This window comes from Lepus europaeus, chromosome 12 (assembly GCF_033115175.1).
Source record: "Lepus europaeus isolate LE1 chromosome 12, mLepTim1.pri, whole genome shotgun sequence".
NCBI classification, from domain to species: domain Eukaryota; kingdom Metazoa; phylum Chordata; class Mammalia; order Lagomorpha; family Leporidae; genus Lepus; species Lepus europaeus.
In genome coordinates this window covers 60324570-60352508 of record NC_084838.1, presented here as the reverse complement: position 1 = coordinate 60352508, position 27939 = coordinate 60324570, and the positions used below count along the sequence as shown (strand labels likewise).

Sequence of the window (27939 nt, the reverse complement as noted above, 5' to 3'; positions counted from 1 at the left end):
CGCTGCGGCCGGCGCACCGCGCTGTTCCGATGGCAGGAGCCAGGTGCTTCTCCTGGTCTCCCATGGGGTGCAGGACCCAAGCACTTGGGCCATCCTCCACTGCACTCCCTAGCCACAGCAGAGAGTTGGCCTGGAAGAGGGGCAACCGGGACAGGATCGGTACCCCGACCGGGACTAGAACCCGGTGTGCCGGCGCCGCAAGGCGGAGGATTAGCCTGTTGAGCCACGGCGCCGGCCGCTCACAATGTATTTTTAAAAGAAGGTATGTTTACACACTCATGTTCATAGCAGGATTATTCACAATAGCCAAGAGATAGAAGCAACCCCTGTGTCCCTCCACAGATGAATGGATAAATACAATGTGTTATGTACAGAGTACTTGAAATCTTGCAGAAATGAGAAGTTTATTGTGATGCAAAAAGATCTTGAAATCTAACACAGTTTTTCATAATAAGCATTTTCTGTGTACTTTTTGAAGATCCCTTGTACATACAATGTATATTTAGCCTTAAAAATGAAGGGGGTTCTGGTACATGCTACCTGGATAAATCTTGGAGACATTATGCTAAGTGAAATAAGCCAGTCATGAAAAGACTATTCCACTTATGTGAAGTACTTAAAGTAGTCTAACTATGGTCCTAAAGTTGTTTTTATGAAATGCATGAAATTTGTATACCTTAAATAAAAGGTCTGGGTAAAAAAAATAAAGTAGTTAAACTCATAAAAACAGAAATGAGTAGTACTTTCTAGGGGTGAGGAAGAGAGGAAATGAGGAGATTGTTAATTAATGGTATAGAGTTTTAGTTTTGCTAGATGCAAAAGTTCCAGAGATTAGATGCACAGTAGCATCAATGGAATTAACACTACTAAGCTGTACACTTAAAAACAGTTAAGATGGTACATTTTATGTTACACACGTTTTACCATCATTCAAACATGTATGCATCAGAAAGGTACAAGAATACAACACATGGAGTGGTGGTATAGCTTCAACAACTAAGGACTATAATTCAGTTTTATTCACCTGAGGTTTAGTAAACATGACTGCATCTAAAATATAGAGCTTCTACTTTGTATCAGACACAGGACTAAGCACTGTTACTTCTTTACACCAATCCTGTAAGGTAGGGAACTGTAATATTCCCCATAAAGGGAGGAATACCTTATAGAAATACTAACTCACTAATGGTTACATAATTAATAAATGGAGCTAGAAGTTGTACTTATCTGAGTTCACAGCATAAACTCTTAAACTCTGGATTGTTTTGCACCCTCTCTCTTAACATATAGGGAATTCTTATATGTCAATACTAAAAGGGTAAATATACAAAAACATGTGAAGCAAAAGCCAAGCCATTTGTAGACTTAAAAATAGAAATGGCCAATAACATTTTGGAAAGATGCTGTCTTGGGGCCAGTGCTATGACATAATAGGCTAAGCCTCCACCTGTGGTGCTGGTTCATATCCCAGCTCTTCCTCTTCCAATCCAGTTCTCTGCTTATGGCCTAGGAAAGCAGTGCAAGATGGCCTAAGTGGTTGGGATGCTGCACCTGCTTGGGAGACCCAGAAGAAGCTCCTGGCTCCTGGCTTTGGATCAGCCAAGCTCCAGCCATTGCAGCCATTTGAGGAGTGGACAGTGGATGGAAGACCTCTCTCTCTGTAACTCTACCTCTGAAATGAATAAATAAAATCTTTTAAAAACAAAGATATTCAGTCTTATGAGGAATGAAAAAACAAGACATCAAGTTGGTATAGTTATACACTAGTGGTTCTCAACAAGGGAAAATTTTGTCCCTTGCAGACATTTTTGATTGTCATAATGGGGGATTGCTACTGGCTTCTAGTAGGTACAGGTCAGGATGCTGCTCAGCATTCCACAGTGCACCAGGAACTTCTGCAACTAAGTGCTATCTGCTCTCGAATGTCAACAGTGCTAAGACTGGGAAGCAATGTTTTACCAAATGGGTCTCTTTGGTATAGTATGCTTGTATCTCAAAATGCTACCCAAGAAATCAAGTTCCTCCTAAATTTAAATCAAAACCGAGTCATAGGTGCTACAGGTGAATACATTAAGGAGGTAGTAAGAAGGAACAAGACTAAGGGAATACAAAGCCTCCATGGAGGTGTTATGAGGAGCAAAGAAGGAGTCTGAGGGGAAGAAAAACACTCCACTCTTGCCTCAAGGCAACTTTTTTAACTTTTTCCTTTAAAACTCTCAACTGGTAATTCATTTTCTAAAGATAAAATTAGTTACCACATCAATATTTTTACTTAAAGTAAGTACTTAAAGTTACTTAAAGTTTACTTAAAGTCACAAACAAAAAAGTAGCCTTTGAAGCCTCACTGTGGGCATGATTGGATTTCTGATATGACTGGCTATCCCCATGAAACTCAGAGATCCCAGGCAAAGCAGGTGAGGTGTCAAAGGATAAATACAGGATTTTCAAGGATGAAGGATGGAAGGATGGAAAGGAGCAAGAAGGTGAGGAAGAAAGAAACACACAGCAAGTACTTACCCCAGCTCATTTCTGATTATAAAAAGTTGACCCCATCAATGTCGGTAGGCGTACTTTTACCTTTTCCCATGTCCTTGATGCTGATGTGACAGTCAAATACAGGGGACTGATTGTCACCATCCCAGAGGTAGAAGGTGAAACCATCTTGATTCTGGGAATCCATTGACCCCGTATGTGTGTATCTCAGCAGATTCAGATCCACTTCCTCCTGAGTACATTTCATGCCAGGATAGAGTGGGACCCAGTCCCTCCCTGTCTGAAAGGTGCCAGAATTAGTCAGTTGTCCATGGTTCCCCCTCTTTCCAGACTTTCCCCTGAAAATCTCTAGTATAAAATTATTTCAGAGGCAGGCATTTGGAGCAACACTAAGGACGCTGTTTAGGATGTCCACATCCCATATTAGAGTGTCTTTCTTATAGTCCTGGCTCTGCTTCTAATCCAGCTTCCTGCTAATACTACCCCACGCAGGCAAAGATGGTGGCTAGAGTATTTATGTCTCTGTCACCCACATGGGGGACCCAGATGAGTTGTGGTTCCTGGCTTGTCTGGTCTTCTGGTTCCTTGGTCCCATTCTAACGTTGTAGGCATTTGGGGAGTGAATCACTGGATGACAGATCTCTCTTTCTGTTTCTGTCTCTGTCTTTCAAATAAAGCAAACAATAATGAATACATATACATTTTATAAAAATGTGCTTCAGGGAAATCCCAGGCTACTTTTGTTATTTTACCTTATTTTTTTTTTCAAGGAAATATATTTAAATAATTTAAGATCTAGGGAAAAAACTCTTTTCAATAAAAGGATCTTTGATGAAGTCATGTGACAATTCAACAACATTGCTACTTCCAAGGTATTTATCATAACCAATCATTGTTGATTAACTATTCCAATTAATGACAGCAGGCAGATAATTAAGCCAGTGGAACGGGTTCTTTAGAAATTCAATGAGTTTCTTTTGGGGTTTCCTTTTTTCAGTTCTTATCATTGTACAACTAATGAAATATACTTTTTCTTTTTTTTAAAGATTTATTTCATTTATTTGAAAGACAGAGTTACAGGGAGAGGTAGGGAGAGGTAGAGAGAGGTAGAGACAGAGAGAGAGGTCTCCCATCCACTGGTTCACTCCCCAAATGGCCGCAACAGCCAGAGTTGAGCCAGGAGTTTCTTCCAGGTCTCCCATGTGGGTGCAGGGGCCCAAGGACTTGGGCCATCCTCTGCTGCTTTCCCAGGCACATTAGCAGAGAGTTGGATCAGAAGTGGAACAGGCAGGACTTGAACTAGTACCCATATGGGATGCCAGTGCTGCAGGCCGGGGCTTTAACCCACTGTGCCATACACAGGCCCTGAAATCTATTTTTTTCAAAGTGGTTTGCTACTGGGCTTATCTAAAGGAGAAAAAGCAAAAATAACATAGATGGATTCACTCTCCCATCCATTTTTCATGCTTGCCAAAACCTAAAGAAAATGATCAAAATCGCCATCACTCCCTATATTTATATCTACTAAGTCAGCAAAAAAATACAAATTGCAAATATTATATATTATTTATGTCAGAATCTTCTAAAAAAGCCAATATTAGTTAAGCATATGTTCTATGCAGAGATTTTGTAAAAATTGTGGAATTTTCAGTTAAAAGACATTGTCATGCTGGAAGAGAGGGACTGGCTAACAACAGAAAATTTGGGAATGAAATAATAAATCTGTACCTTATTAATAATCTTATGTTTATTTTCTTAAGGTACATGCGTAGCTTTCCCTGAGTAGTTCATAAAGTCATTTGATGTAATTCAAGGAAAATATCATCTTAGAGTTTTTCTAGATGATATCACCTTGCATCTTTCCTATCTGGTTTAAGAGATTAAAACAGAAATTTAAATAATTTACTTTGTATTTCCCTTAATAATCACTCCAGAGACTCTCAGCCCTTGGAATCCTGGCAAGATTTTGTCCCCCTCCCTCCCCATTGTGTGGCCAATTCCTTTTATATCATAAAGCCTCTTTTCAAAACTTTTGCCCATCTGATGTTTGGAGATGTATGCTCAGCCTCTGTGCTTGCTGGATTAAGGTTGTTTATATTGCCATCATTAAGTTCAGTGCTTTTTCCATCCTAAGATCTATTTGCAAACACTAGGTTTAAAACAGGTCTTCTTTCACATTTTCAACTAAGCAGCCTGAAATTCTATTTAAGTTTTTCCCTTTGTAGTATGAGCTAAGAAAGTAAATACAGCAGCAGCTTTTGCTCTTTTGTCTAAATCGAATTCCTCACTTGCACCCCTACATTTGAGATTGACTTGAAAGAACTCTTTGAAGGCCCAGAAAAAAGAAGAAAAAGATAGTCAGACTCCAGGTGGAAATGTAAGAAAGGTCAACAAGAAAACAACACTTGAGAGTCGGGGAGGCCTGGAATCCCGGTCTCTGGTTTTGGGAAATCTTGGGGAACCCCTAGGGAGCTGTGAGGGAACTGTGAGGAGCCATCCTGGGAACCTGGACCCATCTGGATGCTCACATATCCAAAACAGTTCAGCTCCCAAGCTACCTAAATGTGTGAGCCATCACCGCATTTCTGCTTCATTACTCTCTGAAATGAAATAAGGACACAGCTGTACCTCAATTTAAATCAGTGACTGCTCTTTACTCTGATTCTCTGTGGTGCCTGCAATCTAAGACAATCAAGCTGTTCCACACAGAGTGAGTCCTTACCACTCTTCCAGGACTGCATCTACACTAGATGAAAAGTTAAGGAGTCAGGTGAATAATCACACTGAGAATGGTGGGTGATTGTAGATAGCCTAAGGCCCTCGTTCACATAAACATTTTGATTGATTACTCAACTGATGTTCCCAAGTGACTGATTTATAATTCATGTTGGGTAAATCCTTGGATATCATGCACAGTCAGAAGGGGACTGAAATTTGGCCATTCCTGGACTACAATGAAAGAAGGGGATGTTACAGGAGCACAGAGCAAGCAGCTGGAAGAGTTAATGAGGGGCTCCCATTGTGCTACAGGGGATTAAACTGCCACTTTCAATGCTGGCACCCCATATGAGTACTGGTTCAAGTTCTGGCTGCTCCTCTTCCAAAACTGCTCCCTGATAATGTGCCTGGGAAAAGCAGTGGAAAATAGCCCAAGGGCTTGAGCTCTTGCCACCCTTGAAGGAGACCTGGATGGAGTTCCAGGCTCCTGACTTTGGCCTGGCTGGCCCAGGCTGTTGGGCTATTTGGGGATTGAACCACTAGTTGGAAGATTATTTCTCTGTGTTTCTCCCTCTCTCTGTAACTCTGCCTTTCAAATAAATGTCTTTTTTTAAAAAAAGAGTTAATGATGGGACCCAGGTGACTTGACCCCTATTGTATCCTTTTCTGTACTTACTTGCTTTCCATTAAAGCAAGAAATATCCAGAACATACACAAATCCAGAGATGTCAATTTATTATGCCAGGCACTTCACTCACTGGTTTCAAACATGGCTGTTGTTACAATCTGATAGTTGTCAGTGGGTAGATGACTGCCACAGGAAGTCCCCCCCCCCACTGTTAATTTTTGATTCAATCTTTTGCCCATTTAGACCAGAACATGAGGACTCCAGTGTTGCATGGCAGAATAAAGGCACCAACCTTTGAGTTTTTAAGTTCATCTCAAACAGAATGCAGAACAGTTCTGTCTATTGCTTGCTGAGAGAACTATCTCCCTGGAAAAGAGATAAAGACTGTCCCTGCTCCCCGTGGCAGGGGGGTGGGGTGGGAGATGAGAATTGGGAGAGTAACAAGAAAGCTGTCCACTGCTGAGCACAAGGGGCAGGAAGTGAAAATGCTCAGTAATGATTGGCATTTAAAGTAGAGAGAGGACCATGTCCTGGGCCACTGGGCCACTGGTCTCAGGTCCCTGCAGCCCAGTGTCAAGGGGCAGGGATTGTTGTTAGTGGGAGGATGAGGGCAGAAGGCGAGGGAGGCAGCTCCTTCCAATTCTCCTGGCCCTCATGGTTATGAAAAAATATTCTAAGTTTTTATATACCTAAGAACAGTCTAGAATTTATCTGAAAGAGGGAGGTAGAAACACATACACACACAGAGAGAGAGAGAGACAGAGAGAGAGAGAGACTGATTGATTGTTGGTGGGTCTGAAGGAGTTTTATGTTTGAGATGATGGATGGTAAAGAAGAAAGTTATGGGGCTGGCATTGTGGTGCAGTGGGTAAAGCCACTGCCTGCAGCACTGGCCTTCCATATGGGCACTCGTTTGAGTCTCAGCTGCTCCACTTCCAATCTAGCTCCCTGCTAATGGCCTGGGGAAAACAGAAGAGGATGGCCTAAGTGCTTGGACCCCTGCACCCATGTGGGAAACCCAGAAGCAGCTTATGGCTCCTGATTTCAGCCTGCCCAGCACTGGCCATGAGAGCCATCTGGGGAGTGAATGAGCAGATGGAAGAGATCTCTCTTCCCTGCCACCCCCCACCCTGTAATTCTTTCAAATAAAGCAATAAATCTAAAGAAAAAAGAAGAAAGTTACATGGATCATAAGTAAAAAATCTGGTGGGAACAAAGATACCTCAAAAGATGCTGAATTCTCCTTAGAAATCATACAACTGACTTCCCCTCTCTCCCTTAGCACTTAGGGACAATCTTGGGGGCAGAGGACTAGCAATGAAGAATGCTGATACTGAGTTTACTCTGAGTTCAGTAAGAAAACTTAGAAGAGTGTGAGTTCACACTAGACTAGAAAAATTCATTTCTGAATAAAAATATGGTTATTAAAGAAGAAATTCAATTACCCAAATGTGTGCATGGAGAAAATTTATACCTGCTACATTCATTCTGAAAATAAAGAGGCCACTAACCTTAAGCTGAAGTTGCCCATTTTGGGGAAGTCTTTCAAATAGGTAGTAAATCTTCTCCCTGGGTGAGTCTTCATCTACAGCCGAAAGAACAGCGCTAGAGATGATACGGGTTTCACCCACACTCACAGCAATTTCAGCCTTCCTATAGGAAAAGCAAATGAAAACAGAAGGTATTACTGCAGCAGTTCCCACCCTTCAGCAATTAGGGGACGATATTCAATAATCCAAAGAACTGTAAACTGTTACTCAGACACATGACATGGGCTCTCATTTCACGTCTCACCTCGAAGTCTCAAAGGATAGGTCAGCAACAAGGAACACTGTGCGATGACTCTACAGTTCTAGTTACTTGTACCTAGAGAGGCTTTCAGTCTTCTAAGTGGCAATTTGTTATGATTTTTCTCCTATATTTCATTTGATAAAACCTGATGAAGTAGGTTGGTCAGGTACTGGCATTCTAATATTATAAATGGAATTACAGAGACTAAATGAGTTAGCCATAGGTGCTCCAGTATCTTTTATGATTGCCACTCTCAGTTTGGTGGCGTTTATGTCATTGTTGGCCGTCTAAATCGCTCTTGTCCTTGGTAATGTTCTGGGTAACTCGTGTTCTCTATTACTATTATTATTATTATTAGAGAGGCAGAGGGGTATGAGAGGGAGGGAGGAAGACACACACACACACACAAAGAACCAGGGCCCATCATCAAGTTTATCTCCCAGATACTCACAAAGGCCAGGACTGGGTTGGGCCGATACTAGGATCCCAGAACTCAGTCTGGATCTCCCATGGGAGTGGCAGGGATCTAACTGAGTCATCACTGCAGCCTTCCAGAGTCTGCCTTCACAGGAGGTTGGAATCAGGAGCCAGAGCTGGGACCAGAACCTAGGCACTCTGATGTAGCATGTGGGCATCTTAACTACGGGCCAAACATCTGTGATGCTTGTGTTCTCTTTCCAGAGATTCACCTTTGCCCAGTGCTACAGCTGCCACGCAAGCTCCTGGGGGCTGGGGCAGCTGCTGCTTCTGCCGTGGACACTGCCTCTGTGGTGTCTGTGGTCCCTGCATTGGTGCTGCTTTCACAGCACGATGGCCATTCTCTCTGGCCTCATTGAAGTGAGGAAGGGACCTCTTTCCAGCAATGGTTCTAGCTCTTGGTTGTGGCCAGCACACATGGCCTAACCCTGTCCAATCTGACAGCTTTGTTTCGGAGAAAAATCAGGGTACCCAAATTCCTAGGAATTCAGGTGAAGAACATTTGATTGGCACCCACTGGTGCCCACAGCCTCCCTGTCCTCTGGTATGAAGCCGAATCCTTCAGGGTGTGTTTCCTGACTACCCAGGACAAATCAGATATTCACTAGCAACAGGAGGTGACATTTGCCCCTCTCTTGATTGGAGACATTAAGCCCATTCTTCTATAAGGTCAGTCAGTTGGTTGGGAGTTAATGCAGATTAGTGGTGCCATTCCCAAAGACAAACTAATCAAGACAGTAAGCTGATATGATGAAGATGGAATATTTGGAAAGAAGCAAGTGATGAAGTATCAAAGAGCCAAGAGAAGAGAAAGCATCTCATCACTGGGGTTACCCTAAAAGGGATTCCAAGAAAAGGACTGTGTCTCAGGTCATTTACTGGGGAAGTGATCCCAGGAAAAAGGGGAGAAGGAGTGGGTGAGAAGGGGAAAGAAGAAAAAGGCTCTGGACAGCTGGGGTTCAACCCTGCTGGGGCTCTTCTAAGAAACCCTGTAGAACATGATGCAAATTGTGCTTCTGAAGAACGGGAAGTTGGGATCTTTTTCTTATCCACTATCTACCAAGGTTAAGGGCTGTTTCTACAATGTTCTCTATTGTGACTGGTCATGGGCTGAAGGAGTCACTGACTTTCAGAGGAAGCCCAAAAGGAAGCAGAAAAGTGGAGCAAAGCACTGTGGGCACCTGAGACAGGACAGTGATGACACTGACCATGTGTGTGGTACATCCCCATGGAACCAACAGCATCCAAAAGACTCAAGGAAACTGTGTCAGATGCTTCCACAGGGTCCAGTAAGATGCCAAGAGCCACAGACTTGGTGGGAAAGCCAAGGGTAACTTTTAAGTGAGCAGCTTCAGTAATGAGATGGAGGCTAGAGACGGTGGACAGAAACAGAAGACAGGCACACAAGCTACTCTTCCAAACAGTTTGGCAGTGAAATGAATGGAGACTGGGTTGTCTTTGTTTTTTTAGAATAACGATATCTGCTTGCAACAATGACATGGATTACTCATGAGCAGTTGCTAAGTATGGCCAGTCTTTCAAGTGCTTTCACAATTTACATAATCCTAGCAAGAAACCCCATGAATAGGATCCTATTAGTATCATTTAGAGAGATGCTAAAAGAGAGAAAGAGAGAGGTTATGCAATATATTCAAGATCACACTGCTGAGAAGTGGCTGAAATGTCAATCTGGCTCCAGCATTTGCCCCCTTAACCATGAATGATACGCTTATGTCTCATTAGCAGAAGACCATGAGAAATAAGAGAATCTTGAAGAAGTAATAATGGAGTCCCAGGAGGAAGCAAGGGGTGAAATACCCAAGGGCTCACATGAAAGACAAAGAAGCAACATCAGTTTCTCTCCCAGGGTGGGCAAAGAAAAAAGGAATGGAAAGGAAAAAGGGGTGGGGAGATAAAAGCGGGGTCGAAGGAGATTTGGTGATTCTGTAGATGCCGCTATTTCAGGAGGATTAGCAGCAAGAACTTGGTCTTTGGAGTCAGTCAAGGTTGAAAGAATACCTGTTGTCAACTATTTAACCTCTCTGGTCTCAGTCTCTGAGTTATGACAAAAAGCCACATGCCCCACAATTCTGGCGAGGAATAAATGGAAAAAGACATGTAAAAAATCTAATAAGCTGTTCTATATTAGGTACTTAATAGATGTCAGTTTTCAATGCTCTCCCTCTGTTAGAAAAAGTTCAATGATCGAACAAAGGTTTTGTAATACCACAAATACTTCACAGAATCTCATTATGAATCAAGGTTCCCAATGTGACATTTCAGTCAGTAAATAAGAGAACAGAAATTTCTGGTGAAAAATACCCTAAGTCCAGCTGATACAACCCTCCGAAAAATGATCTGAGATAAAACCCTCCAAGAAACTATCATCAGTATTTCCCACAGTGGTTCTCAAGGACCCTCCCAGGGGCCTATATGGGAATAGCGGGAGAGTTGGTAGGGTGAGGAAGCATTTGTTTGAAGCCCTCCCTTTTCTGTAGAGTGAAGGAGGCTGTGGGGGTTTATATACTTTCATGAAGTTATTCACAGACTGTCTACCCGCTGCCTTTCTCAGCTGCACCTTGGAGTAAAGGGGTAAAGCCCTCCAAGAAGAACCTACACCCAGATACTTTTCTACACTCAACACTCAAGAAGAGCTGGAGACTCTGAGAAAGCCCGCAATGAATTCTATCAACTCAGAATTTGCTAAACTAATCATTTTGTCAGGAGGTGGTGGGAGATGTTGATCTGTATGGGACATGGCAGAGGACCAGCGGACAAAGCAGTACCAAGATGATGAGAGAGGAGGAATTGAAATATTCCCTCCTTAAAAGTTCAGTCACACTCATGATGAGGATTGCTCGCAGTTCATATGACATTTCAGTGCAATCTATACTAACTGCACTTCAGTATGTGTGCAGGCATGTTCATGTAGGTATGCATGTGTTTAAATATTCAATAGAATGTTCATTCCATACTATGTGTTCAGTCATTCTTAGTTTTATACCACTAGAACTTTTAGAAGAAAATCAAATCATTAAAGCAGTAAGGTTCAGGAGAAGCGCTATTAACTCACAACCAGCACTAAAGGCTTCAGGTGCCTGAGTGAGTGCGGCTAGTTGAGATAGGAGCTATTTGCATCATTGGGGAGACACATACTACCCTACGGCTATTTCAGACTTTTTGAAATTAGGGAAATCTGAAAGGGACTCCTTTCAGCTAGCTTACTTGCTCAGTGTTGGTTTCTCATCATTCACTGGGGTGACCTCTACTGAAATGGTTTTGAGTATCTTATGTTTCCCATCTGACACCTGGATGGTAAAGTCATCAGCAAGGCTCTCCGAGTCATCGTGCACATATGCCAACCTCGTTCCTGGAAGAAGGGAAAACAGAGAGAAAGTAAATTTTCCTTTGATTGAACCATCCCAATGCATGTCACAGATACCCCACTTCAATTTCCAAGGCGTTGGTATTAGAAAGAGTTTATGAATCAATGCTAAATGATGAAATGAAATTACTTTTATAAAGTCAAAGAGTACCTTCTTCGCCCATTAAAGAATCTTCAATTAAATAGCTTAGTATTTGATAAGAATCTTATTTAAAATTAGTGAGAAAAGGATCTATTACTTCATCAACTCTGTAAGAACAAAGGTATCAGTGTTAAAAATTAATTACTTGGGGAAAGTCATATAGTTAGATCCCTACCGCAAGCCATTCACCAAAATAAATTAAAATGGATTAAAGCTTAAATATAAAAAAACTAATTTGATAAACTGTTTGACATTTATATGGAAATGCAAAACACCCAAAAAGGCCAAAAATAAGAACAAAATTGGAAGCCTTACATTTACCATTGTCAAAACTTACTGCAAAGTTACAGAAATACCGAAATGTGCACCAACATTTAGGTAAAGTATGTTTCTTGACATATAAGTTTTTAAAAAACTTTGTTCAAAACTTGATTTATCTGAAAGGTAGAGTTAGAGAGAGAGAGAGAGAGAGAATGAATTGACTGATTTTCCATCCACTGGTACACTCCCTACAATGGATGCCAGTAACCTGGAACTCCATCTGGGTCTCCCAAGTGTGTGTGGGGCCCAAGCACTTGGGCCATCTTCCACTGCTTTCCCAAGCACATCAGCAGCTAGTTGGATCAGAAGTGGAGCAGCCGGGACTCAAACCTGCACCAGCAGGGGATGCTGATGTCACAGACAGTGGCTTAATGTGCTCTACCACATGCCAGGTCCAACATAAAACTTTTAATACCAAGAAATGGAAAGCTATCCATATACTTAAAAATTGGAAATAGTTGCAAAAAATATAACATAGTTCATTTATACAATGAAACAGTATAGTTATCAAAATTATTTTGGACAACATTCTAAAAGTAAAAAGATGCTTATAATAATTCATGAGAAAAGATTACATAACATGGTAGCAGCTTTATGAGTTCATTGGTGGGGGAGGAATGTTTTTGAGAATACATTGTTTTTTGTTTGTTTGTTTGTTTTTTGACAGGCAGAGTTAGACAGTGAAAGAGAGAGACAGAGAGAAAGGTCTTCCTTTTTCTGTTGGTTCACCCCCAAAATGGCTGCTATGGCTGCCATGCTGCGGCTGGCGAGCTGTGCTGATCCGAAGCCAGGAACCTGGTCTCCTATGTGGGTGCAGGACCCAAGCACTTAGGCCATCCTCCACTGCCTTCCCAGGCCACAGCAGAGAGCTGGACCGGAAGAGGAGCAACCGGGAGAGAATCCGGCGCCCTGACCGGGACTAGAACCTGGGGTGCCGGTGCCGCAGGCAGAGGATTAGCCTAGTGAGCCACGGCGCTGGCAAGAATACATTGTTTTTAAAAAATGTAGCCAGGGCAGAGGTTATCTGAAGTACATAGACCCTAAAATCACTCAGTTGAAAGTTATGAAAGGTTAGTTTGAGGGAAGGTAGAAGTATTTAAAAATATTTTGTCTCAGCAGATCAGAAAAGGGATATTTAAATTTTGGGAAACCTTTTAGGGCTTTTCAATCAATATATGTTGCACATATGGCTATACTTAATATTCAGTGGCAACCAATTAAATAAATGCTGCTGCCTATGCTAGTCTTTACATGATGTGAGTATAGTACTTAACTATAAAGTCATTGGGTTACAATCTTAGATGCCTGATGATGACCTAGCAAAACATAACTATGACAGAGAAGGTTAAAGTATGGACACAAACATAGACAAACTAAAAACAAATTGTGTTACTACAGAGTTCAAGGAATTATAAGATCTAAGAAAATGCTATAAAGGAATTTCAAGGAGCAAGCACACTTCTGTGGAAAAGATTTTAGGATCAAATAAGTAAGCTGGCACTTTTGTATCATATGGGTAACTTTTTTCCTCCTTATGTGTATTTTTGTTACTTTTGTGAAAATAAATGTTGGAAGAATCGTAAGTAAAATGGGAAATCATTTTTTTTTTCAGAATCTTAATGACATAATCATTTAATGGTACTGAGTACTGTTATTGTGCTAAGTATATTAACATGTTTGTGGCACATGATTCTAATTTTTAAAACAAACAGTTGGAAATTCAGTATATGTATATTCAACATTTGTTGATTCTTAAGGAAATATGTATGTGATTATAAAATAGCGTAAGTTGTACATTTTAAATTTAGATGTGAAATAACAATAGCTACCATTGTTTCTTGACCCAGATATCTTAATAAAATTAGAAAACTAAGTGAAAAAAAAAAAATGTGGCCAGGAACAGGTATTGGTTCTAGTGGTTAGGATGCCCTGGCCTGAAGCGCCAGCATCCCATATGGGTGCCGGTTCAAGTACTGGCTGCTCCTCTTCCAATCCAGCTCTTTGCTATGGCCTGGGAAAGCAGCAGAAGATGGCCCAAGTCCTTGAGCTCCTACACCCGTGTGGGAGACCCGGAAGAAGCTCCAGGCTACAGATTGGTGTATCTCTGGCCGTTGCCGCCATATGGGGGGTGAACTAGAGGATGGAAGACCTCTCTTTCTTTCTCTGCCTCTTCTTTTCTCTTTGTGTAACTCTTTCAAATAAATGAATAAATCTTAAAAAAAAAAAAAAAAGAATTAAGCTTAGCCTTAGGTGAACTAAACTAAAATATAAGTAAACATATAATCTCTGAGAATATCATCAAAATATTAACATAAAAGCTAATTTATAGGGCCGATTTGTGGTGTAGCAGGTAAAGCTGCTGCCTGCAATGCCACCATCCTATATGAGTACCAGTTCAAGTCCTGGGTGCTCTACCTCCAATCCAGCTCCCTGCTAATGCACCTGGGAAAGCAGCAGAAGACGGCCTACGTGCTGGGGCCCCTGCCACCCAGGTGGGAGACCTGGAAGATGCTCCTGGCTCCTGGCTTTGCCCTGGTCCAGCACTGGCTGTTGCAGTGAACTAGCTGATAGAGGATGAGCCGATCTCTCTCTGTCTCTGTTGTTCTGATTTTCAAAATTTTTTTGAATTTTTTTATTTTAAATTAAATTTTTATTTAAACAAATTAAATATTTTAAATTAAACTTAAAAATTGTAATTTAAATTAAATTTTAAAAATTTAAATTAAATGCTTGATTAAAAAACTTAAATGTTTTAAAATTAAAAATTTAAGTTAAAATTAAATTTTAAGAAATTTAAATTAAATATTTTATTTAAAAAACTTATGGAGCCAGCATAGTGGCATAGCAGGTTAAGCTACTGCCTTCAATACCGGCATCCCATATGAGCACCAGTTCAAGTCCAAGTTACTCCTGATCCACTTTCCTGCTTATATGCCAGGGAAAACAGTAGTAGATAGCCCAAGTGCTTGGGCCCCTGCCACTCGTGTTGGAGATTCTTGCAAATAAGTAAATAAAATAAATCTTAAAAAGCAATATGAAAAATTTTGTTTTTCTTCAAAATGTCTGGAGTCCAAAATTTACACAATGAACATGTAATATGTGCTTACCTTGATAATAACTAGCAAATGTTTTTAAAAAATATTTTCTGACTAAAATTAAATTATCTCCTTTTCTTTTGTCTTAAATTTGGAAAAAACATATTTGTAATAAAATATCTATTATTTACAGCATGTGGATACTGATTTGGTTGTATCATTTAAGCTCTAGAATTATTTTGTTGGATTCACTAAAATAGAAATATGTGAATTAACTTTTTCTAATTCAGAAATAAGATGACATTTATGCAAGTATGTAAAATAAACTTTGGGGCAGAGATTTACATTTTATTGGGGTAAACATAATTCAAAGACAAAGTAGAAAAATGTTGAACAAGTGCCAAGATGAAGCCAGCACAGAGAAGGAATGGTTTGGAGGGGCTGGGTGGTCTCCAAGGGGAAGTTAAGAGAGAGCCACATTCTGAAGGTGCTGTCCCCCAGCTGACCTGCAGAAGGAGGGGAAAGACCTTCTAGGCTGGAGAAAACAAACACATGAAGAAAGAAGGAGAGAGGCCAGTATTCTGGTGTAGCTAGTAAAGCCACCACCTGTGATGCCAGTATCCCATATGGGCACTGGATCAGGTCCACTTCCAGTCCAACTCCCAGCTCCCTACTGATGCGCCTGGGAAAGCAGTAGATGATGGCCCAAGTGCTTGGGCCCTACACCAGTGGGGGACCCAGATGAAGTCCTGGCTTCTGGCATCAACCTGGCCCTGCCCTGGCTATTGCGGCCATTTGGGGATTGAACCAGCAGATGGAAGGATCTCTCTCTCTCTCTCTCTCTCTCTCTCTGCCTCTCTCTCCAAAACTCTGCCTTTCAAATAAAATAAATCTTAATAAAAAAGAGGAGGAGAAAGAAGGAAATTATGGAGAACAGGCAACACATAAGAACTGTACACTTCTCTCAAGTTTTTAAAAGTATTTTTTTCTTAAAAATTTATTCTTAAAAAAGGCAGAGTGACAGAGACAGGGAGGGAGGGAATGAGAGATGGAAAGATTACAAAAGAGAGTGGCAGAGAGAGGGTAAGAGAGAGAGAGAGAGAGAGAGAGAGAGAGATCTTTTATCTGTTAGTTCACTCCCCAAATGACCACAAGAGCCAGGGCTGCACCAGGAACTCCACGAGGGCCTCCCACATGGTTGGCACAGGCCCAAGTACTCTGTTGCTTTTCCAGGCACATTAGCAGGGAGCTGGATCAGAAGAGGAGCAGTAGGGACTCAAACCAGCACTCTGATATGGGATGCAAGTGTTGCAAGTAGCTACTTCATCTGTTGTGCCACCACATGGGTACCCTAAAATATTTTTACTTGTGAAAAATTAGATAAAACAATTTTTTAAACAGCGATTAAAAAATAATTCAGACTATCATTCCAATGTGTCATTTCTCTAAAAGGCAAATTACTTCCTCAGAGAATAATGAGCTATTAAATGTGGTTCTGTATTTGTTTCAACTGTAGAAATTTTGGCAGGTGATTCTCTTAAAATTTAGTCCTATAAATCTCAATAGTTTTAAAAGGGATTTTTTTATTATGACATTAAAAACTTGAGTTGGAAATATCAGAAATCACAAACATCACTTTTAATAGTACTATAAAAAAAAAGTTAGTGCCCTTTCAATTATTTGCTATCTCTAGCTGGAGCTTCATCTCTTCCTAAATCCAGAGCCAGTAGGTAACTCCAGAGGGATAACTGAATAAAGGAGGTGAATGTTATCTCTTCCATTGTCTCTGTGATTTCTTATTATCTTTTCTGTACTAAATATTTTTAATTGCCAAATAAAAACAATACACTTATGAAATACACCATGATGTTTTGATATCTATATGCTTGTTAGATGGTTAAAACTAACTAACAGGCATTACTTTACATAGTGATTATATCTTTTGGGGGGTGAGAACACTAAAATCTACTCCCAAGGGTGGGTATATGGTACAGTGGTTAAGACACTGCTTGATACAGCTAGACAATCCCAGCACATCCTAGAAGATAGCAGGTGATGGCTCAGGTACTCAGATTCTTGTCACCCACGAGGAAGACCCAGGCTGAGTTCTGGGCTCCTAGCTTTGGCCTGCCCCAACGCTTTGGGCATTTTGGAAGTGAACCAAGGAATAGAAGATCTCTTTATGTTATTCTCTGTTTCTCTGCAATATGTATGTATGTATGTATGTGTCTATAATATATTGAACTTATCCCTCCTACTTAAGTAAAATTTTGTCTTCTTTCACTGACAACTACTCAATCTTCCTGGCAACCAACTTCTGATATTCACTATTCTACTCTTGCCTTCTATGAATTCAATGTTTTTAGATTCCACATTTTTTTGAAAGGCAGAGAAACAAGACAGAGAGATATCACCCATTCATTGATTCACTCTCCAAATGTCCAAAACAGTGGGGCTGGGCCAGGCTGAAGCCAGGATCCAAGAACTCAATCCAGGTTCCCCACATGGATGGCAGGGAACCAACTACTTAAGCTGCCTCCCAGGGTACACATTAGCAAGAAGCTGAAGTCAGAAATGGAAACAGGGCTTGAGCCCAGGCACTGCAAGATGAGATGTGGGTGTCCCAAGCAGTGTCTTATCCTCTATGCCAAATGCCCATCCCAAATTATTAAATCATCACTATTAAATGAACAGAGGTGGACCATGATATACCATTCCTTAGAAGTTCCATGGAAAAGTTGTAAACAGGTTCATGCTTCTGGTGAGGGTTGGCTGGCTGCTGCTTCTGAGGGAAGTCCTTGCTGAACACCTCACTGATGAGAAGGCCGTGATGTGGTTTGCGTACGATGCTGAGCAGTAGGGGGTCCTCAGGAATGTCCAGGTCAACAGCATGGATGATGGAAGAGTCCAGCTCTTTCCTCTGACCTTCACACACCTGAACCAGAACAAGTCAGAAAAGTCAGCTGTGAGTGAAAGAGAACCTGTCTTCCTGTTGGCAAACTGCATTAAAAAATGAATTGAAGATATCCTATTTCAAGTGTTCCATGAGATTTGTAATAGAACGAGTCCTAAAAAGAATTCACTGGTTTAACAGGAACATACAAGAAAAAAACAAACCTATCATTTCCTTCACATATTTTCTGAAGATTTCAAAGCACTTTATTTCCATGAAGGACAAAGCACATGAGATTTTAAAGCCATATGTTGTTGGTCATCATTCAAATGTTAACAAAAGGCAACTCAAAGGATGGGTTCTTTCTGGAAGTGGCAAAGTTTCAGTTGTGAAACCAAATCTAGAACTTTCACCTTCAGCTACCAATGTGTTCATTTAACCTCCCAGACCTCATCACTTCCACATTTCTTATGTTCTAACTGCCTTGGAAGTGGCATGAATGCCTGCTACACACACCGGGTATATTGGGCATATTTTTATTGTTATTGCAGTAAGAACTTCTGTACTTCCATTGCAATCAGGAACAACTGACAAGGATTCCTTTGGGTGCATGGCAGTATATAATTTCGTTCTGAGTCTCTCATCTTTGCCCAGTCCTCCAGTTTTCCTGAACTACCCACTTCCACCTCCCACTTCAGGCTTTGTACATTTTATGCACACAGACAGCTGAAATTTTATCATTTCATGTAGGGTTGAGTCATTTAGAACTTGACAATATGGCACTTATCTGTCTTGATCTTATTTTTTTTCCTTGTAGGGAAGACAGAACAAAGAAATATTTGTTTCCTATTTGGAAATAGAGCAGGGTGTAGATAATAGGGTGCATAAATTCTTTGTGTGCTTTCTGGGAATCTGCAGTGTCACTGCTCTCCACACTGTGGGAAATAGACATTCTCAGCAAGCAAAGTCAGGAAACTGTGAATGTCTGTCCATCAACAGCTGCAATGCAAGGAAGAAAAGCCCAGTGAGGCTACTTATCTATGGGCAAGAAGCACAACAGGGTGAACACGATCAGGACACCTTCATGGCTGAGAGCCCCCTCAAGCCTGGCAAGATACATCTGGCTTAGATTTGGGAGAACATGCTCTCCTTTCTGTCTCTCTTATTGACTCGGAAGGGAGCCCTCCTGCAAACATTCTTTACTGAACTTGCAGAAAGAACCACTCACCATCTATAAAACCTGGGCCAAAACAGCACTGATTTCCTTTTACCTGGCTGTTCTTCCTAAGAACTAAGGGGGCATCCTAGTTGAAGTCACAACAATATACTTATGAAATCATCTTTTTGATATTTGTTCCTCTGGGACTGGCTTATTTCACTCGGCATGATATGTTCCAGATTCCTCCATTTTGTTGCAAATGACCATATTTCACTGTTTGTTTTTTTTAACTGCTGTATAGTATTCTATAGAGTGCATATATGTTCTCCCTGATCGGTGACAACTAAGCGAGCACCAAAAAGGAAACCTGTTGAAGTGAAATGGACACTATGAGAAACAGTGACTTGATTGGCTCTTGTCCTGACTGTTGATGTACAACTTAATACTTTAACCCTTTTAGTATTTCTTTTGTTCTACTTAATACTATTGGTTGAACTCTGTAATTAACACACAATTATTCTTAGGTGTTTAAATTTAACTGAAAAGTGATCTCCGTTAAATATAAGAGTGGGAATAAGAGAGGCAGGAGATATACAATTTGGGACATGCTCAAGCTGACTTGCCCCAAATGGTAGAGTTAGAAATATGCCAGGGGATTCCAATTCAGTCCCATCAAGGTGGCATGTACCAATGCCATCTCACTAGTTCAAGTGCTCAATTTCAGTTCACAATTAATCACACTGATAGGTCTAAGAGTCAAAGGGATCACATAAACAAGACTAGCATCTGCTAATACTAACTGATAGAATTAAAAAGGGAGAGAAAGATCCAACATGGGAAGTGGGATACACAGCAGACTCATAGAATGGCAGATGTCCTACACAGCACTCTGGCCTCAGAATCAGCCCTTAAGGCAGTCGGATCTGGCTGAAGAGCCCATGAGAGTATTTCAGGCATGGAAAGCCAAGACACTCTGGCAAAAAAAAAAAAAAAAAAAAAAAAAGGAGCTAAATGAAAGATCTCTGCCAGCGAGATCCCAGTAGAAAGAACGGGCCATCAAAGAAGGAGGTACCTTTCTCTGAAGGGAGGAGAGAACTTCCACTTTGACTATTACCTTGTCTAAATAAGATCGAAGTCAGTGAACTCAAAAGGCTTCCATAGCCTTGGCAACTCATGACAAGAGCCTAGGGAGATTACTGAGGCCATAAACAAGAGTGTCAATTGTTAAGCCAACAACAGGAGTCACTGTGCACTTGCTCCTCATGTAGGATCTCTGCCTTAATGTGTTGTTCAATGTGAATTAATGCTATAACTAGTACTCAAACAGTATTTTTCACTTTGTGTTTCTGTGTGGGTGCAAACTGTTGAAATCTTTACTTAATATATACTAAATTGATCTTCTGTATATAAAGAGAATTGAAAATGAATCTTGATGTGAATGGAATGGGAGAGGGAGCGGGAGATGGGAGGGTTGCAGGTAGGAGGGAAGTTATGGGGGGGGGGGGAAGCCATTGTAATCCATAAGCTGTACTTTGGAAATTTATATTTGCTAAATGAAAGTTAAAAAAAAAAAGAAATCATCTTTAATGGTCACTTGACTTTTTCTTAAGAATTTTACTAAAGGAACTTAAAAACATGTTGTAATTTTCCTTCTTCATAGAGCTTGACTATAAAGCCTTTCTCCTCTCTGCCTCACTGTATGGCAATGTTTCCAGCTAATGAGAAGGTAAATTCACTGGCCAGCACTGTGGCATAGTAGGTTAAGCCTCTGCCCACAGTTCCAGCATCCCATATGGGTGCAAGTTCAAGACCTTAGTGTGCCTGGGAAACTAGTAGAAGATGGCCCAAGTGGTTGGGTCCCTGCACCTGCGTGGGAGACCCGGAAGAAGCTCCTGACTCCTGGCTTTGGATGGGCCCAGCTCCTGCTGTTGTGGCCATTTGGGGAGTGAACCAGCAGATGGAAGACCTCTCTCTCTCCCACCCTGTGTCTGTAACTCTTTCTCTCAAATAAATACATCTCTTTTTAAAAAAGGTAAATCCATCCATGAGATTACTGGGGTATTCTTTAAAATGTATTTATTTGAGAGGCACACAGAGACAGACACAGCTCTCATCTGCTGGTTCACTACCAAAATAACCACAATAGCCATGGCTGGACTGGGCTGGAGCTGGGAGCTGGGAACTCGATCCAGCTTTTCCATGTGAGTGGCAGGAACCCAGTCATCTGAACCATTGCCACTGCTTCCCAGGGTCTGCTGGAAACAGGAGCCACAGCTGGACCTTGAATCCAGACACTTTCATGTAGTATGCAGGCATGTTAGTGAGTATCTTAACCACTAGGCTAAGGGCTGCCTCAATTATTGGGAAACTTTATAAAAAAAAAAATGGGATTCTTTTGCACAGGTTGAATTGCTTGTTGAGATTACGTCGAAGTGTTTAGAAATCAATGTACATAAAATGCACAAACTTTGTAGTAGATAGGTTTGAAATGGATTCTAATAAACTAAACTAAAGCCTTAAATCTTTTTTTGCAGTAGAACTGAATAAAATAAATTCCTGTTCTTACAAGAAAGCAAAATACAGCTATCGAACAAAATCACGTAAAGGTTAACATGGGCTGTGCTGAGAGCACACAGGGCTGCCTATCTATTACTCTCCAGCAGTCTCCGCTGGGGAATGCCCAGACTCAGAGCATGATAACTTCCAGAGAAGAGCAAGGGATAACCTCCCAGTGGCCCAATTATTTTAGAAGTCCCAGCCCTAGATAACAGACGTAGCTACAGAAGGAATCATAAATGCATTTTTTTCTCTCTGCTATTACTGAAGGGTTCTCCAGAGAAACCCATGTGCCAACAGAAGAGGAAAGGCAAGGGCTGACTCTTAAGCTCCGTGTTTATTTTCACATGCCAGTAAGATTCAGTAGAAAATTAAAATTAGATAAAGACTTAGCATTTAGAATTTGATTTTTAGTAAAAGATATAACAAAATAATGGTCTTTAAATTGCTAATATTTGCTTTGTTCCATATCATAAAAAAGATAAACACACTAGTGAAAACAGCAATAACACCTTTTTTTTTTTTTTTTTTTTTTTTTTGGACAGGCTGAGTGGACAGTGAGAGAAAGACAAGGAGAGAAAGGTCTTCCTTTGCTATTGGTTCATTCTCCAATGGCTGCCACGGCCGGTGTGCTGCGGCCGGCACACCACACTGATCTGAAGGCAGGAGCCAGGTGCTTCTCGTGGTCTCCCATGGGGTGCAGGGCCCAAGGACTTGGGCCATCCTTCACTGCACTCCCAGGCCACAGCAGAGAGCTGGCCTGGAAGAGGAGCAACCAGGACAGAATCCGGCGCCCCGACCAGGATTAGAAACCGGTGTGCTGGCGCCGCAGGTAGAGGATTAGCCTATTGAGCTGCAGCGCTGGCTATTTTTAAAAAATTTTGAGATGCAAAGAGACAGATGAGGAGAAAGAGAGAGGGAGGGGGCGGGGATGGGGAGAGAGAGAGAGATTGATTTCCCATCCACTTGTTCACTCCCTAAATTCCTGCAATGGTTGGGGTTGAGCTACAACAAAGCCGGGAGGCAGGATCAGAGTCCAGGATTCTATATGGATGGCAGGGACCCAACTACTTGATCCACTAATCCATCACCTGCTGCCTTCCAGGATGCAACTTAGCAGGAACCTAGAATTGATAGCAGAGCCAGGATTTGAACCTAGGTGCTCCAATATGAGAGCTAGGTGTCCTAACCAGCAGCTTAACCACTACTCTAAATGCCCACGCGACACGTGTGTATGAAGGATATCTTCTGCACCAGATCATCTTGATCAACATGGTTACCCCTTAAAGAAGATTTGCTGAACATTGTGCAGATGAGGAAACAAACATGGGGAGAAGTGGCTTGCCAAATACCCTACAAACTCATCGAAACAACACTTAATTCCCTCTGATCACAAAGCCTGGCCTTATGCCAATGAATCAGAATTTGTTATACATATGTCTGAATTAAGTAACCACACATAAAATAGTATTGTTTAAAAATAATTACACATTGGGGGCCGGTGCTGTGGTATAGCAGGTAAAAGCTGCCGCCTGTAGTGCCAGCATTCTATATGGGCACCAATTCAAGCCCTGGCTGCTCCACTTCAATACAGCTGTCTATTATGGCCTGGGAAAGCAGTAGAAGATGGCCCAAGTCCTTGGGCCCCTGCACCCATGTGGGAAACCCAGAGGAAGCTATTGCGGCCATTTGGGGAGTAAACCAGCAGATGGAAGACCTCTCTCTCGCGCTCTCTCTCTCTCTCTCTGCCTCTGCCTCTCTGTAACTCTGCCTTTGAAAAAAATAATAAAATCATTAAAAAAAAAAGAATTACATACTGATATCAAAAGACTTCCATATATACATATGTAGTAAAACATAAAATCTGATCCCTTATTTGTAAATTAAAAACATACAGAAAAATCATAGCACACAAACATTGCTGCCATGTGCACAAATCCTTCATGTGTAATGAATTACACCACAAACTCTGTCACTGGGGAGTGACAAGTAGTAATGGTTGTTGGAGAGGGAGAATTTCCCAGTCTGCTTTGCATGATTATCTACGTTAGATTTTATTTATTTATTTTAATAATTTACTTTTTACTTTTTTTTTTTGACAGGCAGAGTGGACAGAGAGAGAGAGAGAAAGGTCTTCCTTTTCCATTGGCTCACCCCCCAAATGGCCACTGCAGCCGGCGCTACACTGATCTGAAGCCAGGAGCCAGGTGCTTCCTCTTGGTCTCCCATTCGGGTGCAGGGCCCAAGCACTTGGGCCATCCTCCACTGCCTTCCCGGGCCACAGCAGAGAGCTTGACTGGGAGAGGAGCAACCAGGACAGAATCTGGCACCCCAACCGGGACTAGAACCCTGGGTGCCGGTGCCCCAGGCGGATAATTAGCCTAGTGAGCCGTGGTCCCGGCCTAGTTTTTACTTTCTAAAATCAACAAGTATTATCTAAGTAATAATATTAAGGGTCATTTAACTATATATATAATATATATTATATATAATTTTTCCCAAAAGTAATTGTATAGGAACATGTTTAAAACTACATAAAAAGAATAGCTTATATTTTTCAGCTCATATGTGTTTTACAAATAGTTATATTTTACAAGATGCCTGAAATTTGTGAATTAAGAGTACTTGCCATTGTAGCTTTGGTTAAGAAGGAACGGTATGTAATAAGACTATATGGGCGGGGCTGGCGCCGTGGCTCACTTGGTTAATCCTCCGCCCGCATCCCATATGGGCGCCGCATTCTAGTCCTGGTTTTCCACTTCCAGTCCAGCTCTCTGCTGTGGCCCTGGAAGGCAGTGGAGGATGGCCCAAGTGCTTGGGCCCTGCACCCGCATGGGAGACCAGGAGGAGGCACCTGGCTCCTAGCTTCAGATCGGCGTAGCTCCGGCCATAGCAGCCATTTGTGGGGTGAACCCACAAAAGAAGACCTTTCTCTCTGTCTCTCTCTAACTCTATCTGTCAAATAAATTTTAAAAAAAGACTATATGGGAAAAAAATCCACTATGTTCCACCTAATTTCCAATCTTTGTGATCTTGCCTTATTTAAAATGGGAATAGTAATGCCATCATCCTAAAAGTCTATTGCAAAGACTAAATATAAGTACATGTAAACGACTTGGAACCTACAACCTAGTAAATATTCCATCCTGTAAATATGCAAACTAGTATTTATATCTATGCAATTGCTACGTTAGTAGTTATTATTATCTTTACCCTCATCATTATTCTTAGATTAATAGTTTTCAAGTGGCTGCATTACATATTATAGGATACTACCTTTCCCATCCTTTACCAATTTAATGTGAAAAGTATACCTGGACCAATGTAAATGGGCAAAATAAAAATCAGAAAATGATGAGACACTAAGAATATTTTGATATGTTTCTTACAGTGATATTCTGCACCACCAAGTCAGGCGCTTCATCATTGGTGGGATTGATTGTAACATAAAATGGTATCTCCAAGGAGCGTTGCTTTCCATCTGTGACATATACCACAAACTGATCGGCAGTCGGTTCTATCCTCAGATGTCTGGACTGCACATAATTAATGTGCAAAGCCTTCATGTCTTTCCACTGAAATGAAGCTAGAGTACACCAAGATGGAAGAAGGAAATGAGAAAAATGTTATTTCCAAGTTTACTGGTCCTCAATCCTTAACCCAATAATAGCAGATTTCCCAGCAAATCAAGAGATCTTAGCAGTTGACCTACATGCAGACTATCAGGGGCTACAACAACTGCTGACCACCAACATGAAAGCAGGCATCCAAGGATCACAAGGGAAGATGGAATTTGCATGGAGAACAGAACAGTGATAAACATTAACCATAGTGCATACAGACCTGTGGCCACTTTTCAGATCCTTGAAATGAACATCAGCCCTTCCCTGTTAAACACTGTTTCTGCACGAACAATCCTTGTCATGCTTCAGTAGGAAAGGAAGAAGTGACCATGGCAAAGGAAGAGTCAACCAGTCATCAGCCTACTTGACAGGCACACATCAAGCAATTGGCTAGGTTGAGTGCAATTAGTTGACCCGTTGTTTTGATATTTTGACATACCAAAGTCAAAAGAAAAATTGCGTATGAAGTCACAGGAGAAACTGGGTGACTTTAATTTGGTTTATCTTAAATCCAGTCTCTCTTATAAGATAGAAAGGTCTCCAAGGGTCTTGGAGAATCTTTTATTTCTAAAGTGTTGTTCTTGAAAGATTTTCTTTTGGATTTCTGTTTTTGTCTCTGTTGTTTTGTTTTTGCCTGACATACAATAGCTATAAATAACTGGGACATATGTAGGTTTCAAAATTAATAAATCAGTATCAGCTGTTCTCTCTCTGATATACTCATTGTATATTTCCTAACCTTTTCCAGCAATATCTATTAAAGATGCCAAAATTTTAAAGAATGATTTCGGGAGCTCCCATCAGATTGTTTTGTTTGTTTGTTTTTAGGATTTATTTATGTAGGGACCCAGCATTGTGGCATACTAGGTAAAGCCACTACCTGTGACACCAGCATCCCATATGGGTGCCAGTTCATATCCTTGGTTGCTCCAATCCACCTCCCTGCTAATGGCCTGGGAAAAAGCAGTGGAAGATTGCCCAAGTGTTTGGGCCCCTGTACCCACCTGAGAGACACAGATAAAGCTCCTGGCTCCTGGTTTCAGCCTAGCCCAACCCCAGCCATTGTGGGCATTTGGAGGATAAGCCAGTAGATGGCAGATCTCTGTCTCTCCCTCTCTGTAACTCTGCCTTTCAAATAAGTAAAAAAGAAGCCACGAGTCTGGAACTCCATTCAGGTTGTCCACATGGGTGCAGAGGCCCAAGGATTTGGGCCCTATTCCATTGCTTTCCCAGGTACATTAACAAGGAGTTGGATGGAAAATGGAGCAGCCAGGACTTGAATCCATGCTCATATAGGATGCTGGTGTCAAGGTGGTGGCTTAACCTGATGTGCCACAACACCAGCCCCATCACCAGATCCATTCTATCATAATATTCTGTGTTGCAAAGAGCCTTTAAACATAGTATCTCTTCAGTGCTTATTATTTTTTCTTTTTTATAAGTGAAAATTCCATTAATTTTGAAGTAAACTCATATGCATGGGAAAGAATGAAAATAAAAATGAAACATAAAAAGAATTGAAAGTATCAGCTACCATAATAAAAAAGATTTGAATGAATTCAGGGCCGTAAATATTTTTTAAAAACCAAACTCAGTTATTATGCTCGATTTGGCGAATCATATACTTAAACATAGGTCATTGCCGGTCATAAAATCTTCACTTACCTATACTTATGCCCATATTACTCTTCTCAAAACCCACAGAAGGAAGTGTGTTTTCAAGATAGCCAAACTGGGGTAAAGAAACCAAAATGAATTCCAAGTCATCTTCTGCAGTGTCAGGATCGGTGGAGAGCAAATGGTTAATGGTAAGGGTTGCTGACAAACCCTCATCTACAAAGAACATGGTACCTGCATACAAACAATAGCACAGTGATGACTTAGCATGAACTCTTCTGATCAGAACACTGAGGACGAGGGCATGACTGAAATTCCAATTCAGAGAAGCCTCCTCTATGCAAATACACTTCATTTGTTCATTCACTTCAGATGTTCATTTCCTTTGATCGAACACTGTTTAGAGCAAAAATATTCAGGAGTACTGGGTGGAATTTAATTTGACTTACGGAATTATATTTTTTTTCTTGTACAGGCAAGCCAGACAATAATGGAAAGACAGCAGAAATACGAAATGCTCCAGCAGAGCTCTTTAGTCATTCTCAAGGAGCCCTGATTTCCCTGGTGTCTCTATCCAAGTGACAAATGAAAAGAAGAATTGCCAAGCTGTTTTAATGATAAGCCACTAAATGTAGTTTATGTGCTCTTCAAGATCAGTTGTTCCTACTGTTTGTCAGAGCGTTAATTACCTGAGAGCGATTATGAATTGTGTACAAAGAACATTTTTTTCATGCCTTAGTGCTTAATTATTCTGCTGGGATAATGCTTCCTTTCCAGAACATTGCTTGGCAAATAGTTTGCAAATTACAATAACATTCATACATATGCTTATATTTTTCTGAGAGACAGAACATATACATAATGTCTATGAAGAGATGACTTTCTCAAAAGCAAATAAGGTTAAATGTATATAAATGGTCTCTCTGGTATACTTACTCTGTTCTAATGGAAATTATTACAAATAAAATAAATCACTCTCCCTCTCTCTAGCAGGCAAATGATATCTTCCCCTGTGAAATAAACTAGAATATTTGTAGATTCTAATGTTGTCCTTGTCCCAATACACAAACACACATGCTCACTCTCTCACACACATACACA

At 41.0% G+C, this 27939-nt stretch overlaps 1 protein-coding gene across 12 annotated transcripts in view; it reads right to left on the bottom strand.

Moving 5' to 3' along the window:
• Positions 1-27939, bottom strand: part of FREM1 (FRAS1 related extracellular matrix 1) — a 301861-nt gene that overhangs the window by 55310 nt on the left and 218612 nt on the right. For all 12 annotated transcript variants that reach the window (XM_062208226.1, XM_062208223.1, XM_062208232.1 and 9 more), the window contains 6 exons: positions 26887-27072; positions 24988-25184; positions 17703-17925; positions 11333-11477; positions 7351-7492; positions 2578-2773 (listed from right to left, as the gene is read on the bottom strand). In XM_062208226.1, the coding sequence (XP_062064210.1) occupies positions 2578-2773; positions 7351-7492; positions 11333-11477; positions 17703-17925; positions 24988-25184; positions 26887-27072 (1089 nt within the window). The remainder of the gene's footprint in view (positions 1-2577; positions 2774-7350; positions 7493-11332; positions 11478-17702; positions 17926-24987; positions 25185-26886; positions 27073-27939) is intronic.